General features: G+C 67.4%; 1 protein-coding gene across 1 annotated transcript in view; it reads right to left on the bottom strand.

The window, feature by feature from the left end:
- Positions 1-93: 93 nt before the first annotated feature.
- The window catches only part of ELMOD3 (ELMO domain containing 3), a 15,156-nt gene continuing 11,982 nt past the window's right edge, over positions 94-3,267 (bottom strand). The window contains exons 7-10 of the mRNA XM_044659312.1: positions 3,083-3,213; positions 1,461-1,537; positions 1,035-1,162; positions 94-775 (exon numbers count right to left, since the gene is read on the bottom strand). Of these exons, the coding sequence (XP_044515247.1) occupies positions 597-775; positions 1,035-1,162; positions 1,461-1,537; positions 3,083-3,213 (515 nt within the window). The 3' untranslated portion in view covers positions 94-596. The remainder of the gene's footprint in view (positions 776-1,034; positions 1,163-1,460; positions 1,538-3,082; positions 3,214-3,267) is intronic.

Raw genomic sequence — 3,267 nt, 5'->3', positions numbered from 1 at the left:
CCCCAGGGTGCTCCTGCAGGCCATCAAAGCCGGCACCATTGCTGCGTCCCCTTCATGCTGCCCCCATGAACTGAAGGAAAATAAAGACTGAGCTCCTAAGAGCCGGGCGATCCTTTATTTGAAACCTGGTGCGAATGCCGGCCCTTCCCCTGCCCCGCCCCCATCTGTGAAGATGGTTTTGTGGCACAGAAGGGGGGCAGGAAGCGGGAGGCCACTTGTCCCTGCCCGGCGGAGGGGTGACAGCCTGGCTGGGCCGGGCCACTGACTGGCGCTGCTCCCTTTCCTCTTCCCGTCACTTCTCCTCGGCTCCTGCCCCATCCGCTGCGCGGAGCCCGGGAAGCTCCGGCGGCCTGGGCTTTTACAGGGACCCCGTCTCTTCCCGAGCCCCACGGCCCCCCGCTCTCTGGGCCCGGGAGCCCTGGGGATGCTCCGCACACAGGAGCCACTTCCACCCCGGGATGCCCACGTACGGGGCCCAGCGGGGCCTACGGACTGCCCGGGGGCCTGCTGCATTCCTGTCTCCGGCCGGGTCACTCCCTCTAGAAGAGGAGGCCGGCCGTCTAGGCCTGAGCGAGCTCCTCGCAGGCCGTGTCCAGTCACACGGCCGGCCTCCTCTCCGCCGTGCCCAGGGGGAGCTCACAGATTCCGGTGAAGGGGAGCTCGTCCTGGGCCTCCGGCAGCCCCGGCGGGGCCAGCCCGTTCATCCCGTGGGTCAGGTAGGTCTCCAGGTTCCGGAGCAGCTGCTTCGGGTTCTTCTTGGCCAGGACCTCCAGGTCTGAGACGGACAAGGAGGGGACAGCTCGGAGCCCGCTCGGGACGGTCCTGGCCCTGTGAGCCCCGGGACGGAGGCGCGGCGGGGTCTTCCCCAGGTGCCCCCAAGGGCCCAGAGGGCCAGGACCGGGGCGTGGAAGCGGGAGGGAAGGGCCGGCCGGGGAGAAGCAGAGAAAGGAGGCTCGTGCAGAGGCCCCCCGCCTAGGAGGCGTCTGAAGGGCCCCCTGGAGTTTGGGGGGAGGCTCCACCGGGCGGGCACAAACCTTTAAGCACAAAGCTGGAGTCCAGAATGGTTTTCTGCTCCGTCCTCCAGACGTGGGCCAGACGGAGGAAGGTGGCTGCGTACAGGCTATTGACCACAGGGATGACCGTGTGCTGCCGATTGCATTCTCTACAGGGCAGGGAAGGGGACGGGAGGAGCTGCCTTGGAAGGCCAGGCGAGGCCTTCTTCTCCCCCCCCCCCACAGGGAAGGACCATCTGCGTCCGTCTGTGGGTCTGAGCAGCCGCCAAGAGGGCTGGCTGGACTCGGGCCCAAGGGCCTGGCGGTCTGGGCCGGGCAGAGGGTGGTCAGCGAGGCCTTGACCCTCCGGAGGCTGGCTACGGGCCAGGCTGGAGCAGGAGAAGGGACGGCCGGGCCAGTGCGGAGCCCCAGAAGAGCTCCGTGTGCAGGCGCGGGCCGGGGACTCACCTGGAGAGACACTCTTCCCGGAGGGCCTGGATCACTATCCGGGTGATGTTCACCGACATCACGCAGAAGGGGAAGTGCTGGAACAGAAGGGGCGGCCGGTCAGGGTGCCGCTGCGGCTCAGCAGGCGTTTTCTGGGTCTGTCCCCATCCCTGCGCGCCCATCTCGGCAGGAGACCGGGGAGCCCGATGGCCGGGGAGCCCGAAGGCCGGCCCTTGCTGCCTCCCCTGCAGGGATGAGGGGCTCGGAGGCTCGATTCCCAGCTACGAGCAGAGGGAGAGGCTCAGGCCCCCGACCCCCTCTTCTCCTCTTGGTCTCGGCTACTCTGCCACGGTCAGTCTCCCCCCTTGGCCCCCCGAGGGCCGGCAGAGGGAACCAAAGGGGACGAGGAACCCCTTCTCTTGGTCAGCACTGACCGTTCCTGTGTGTCCCAAGCCTACGTTTCAGCCCCACAAAAGGGATTGCAGAGAATCACGCCGGGGGGACTCTGGGTCTGGCCTCGAGTCTGTTACCCCCCCAACGCCCCGGTCTCCACTGAGCAGACCCAGCTCACTCCCGGGGGTGCCGGGAGGACTGGCCGAGCGTGCAGCGGCGTCTGAGGTTGAAGGTTGTCTTCCCACTCGAGGTATTCCCCAAAGGCTTGTCGTGGCTAAACCCTCACCTTCTGCCCCGACTCCCCACTGTGCATATGGGCGCCGAGGCAGCGGGGCGAAGGGACCTGCCCGGGGTCACCCCGCTAGGAAGTGCGGGGGGAGGCCAGGATCAGTGAAGACCCGCCAGGCCTGCCCGCACCCACAAATGGCACCCATGAATGGCCCCCGGGCCAGCGGGGGCAGCCCGAGCTTGGGCGGCCAGCCTGGTGCCTTCCTTGGGACGCCGGAGCTAACGGAGCACGCGGGGGGCGCAGGGTCGTGGGGCGCGAGGCTGGACGAGGACCTCTCCCGGCCCTTCCTGTTAGATGAAGAAACCGAAGCCCGCAGAGGGAGGACGAGCGAGATCCCCCAAAGGGTAAGAAAATAAAAGCAGGGAACGGCAGAGGGAGCAGAACCCCGCCCGCTTCCCCAGAAGCCTCAGACAGAAATGATAAAAGAAAAAAGTCCCCAAAGTGGAGCTGGCTGAAGTGGCTCTCAGGGGCTCCCCTTCTAGAATGTTCCGGGGAAATCGAGATGGGGCTGATATAAAGTAGCTCAGCACCGGGCGGACCTGCCTTCTGGACAGACACACAGACCTTCCTGCTGCCTCTGACCCCGCTGCCACCCCCAACAGGCCGGAGCGCACAAACACCAACCAAGCCCAGTGATTTGGGGGGCAGGAGGGAATCGGGGCGCCTCCGTGCGCTTTACGCCACCTTGGACATCCCTCAGGGGCGCTGCGAGGTGAGAGTGCGAGGAGCAGGGCAGGCCCGAGCCAGGGAGGGGGACCCCGGCACGACCAGGGCCAGACTAGATCTGGGAGGCTCTTCAGAGAGCCCCGACTGGGGATCCAGGAGGCGCCTGTCCCGATGGCCAGAGGCGCTGCACAGCCCTCCTGCCCATCTCCGGCCCAGGACCAGCCCTGGGGCCAGTCGGGCTATGGCAGCGCCCCCGGCCGGCCACAGCGGCCACAGCAGCCACAGCGGCCCTCACCTGCGTGTGGTGCTGGGAGAGCCGGAAGATCTCGTGAGCCAGCAGGAGGGTCTTTGAGTCCATCACCAGGTAGAGCAGGTGCAGGAGGGCGAGGAAGCCCGCCCCGCGGAGGTCTGTGCCAGGGTTCGACCCTGTCAGGGAAGAGGATCCGAGGCCTGGGGGGAGGGGTGCCGGCGGGGGGGGGG

The sequence above is a fragment of the Gracilinanus agilis genome, chromosome 2 (assembly GCF_016433145.1).
Source record: "Gracilinanus agilis isolate LMUSP501 chromosome 2, AgileGrace, whole genome shotgun sequence".
Taxonomy (NCBI): Eukaryota; Metazoa; Chordata; class Mammalia; order Didelphimorphia; family Didelphidae; genus Gracilinanus; species Gracilinanus agilis.
The sequence above is the reverse complement of the archived record's forward strand: the minus strand, read 5'-3'. Positions and strand labels throughout refer to the sequence as shown.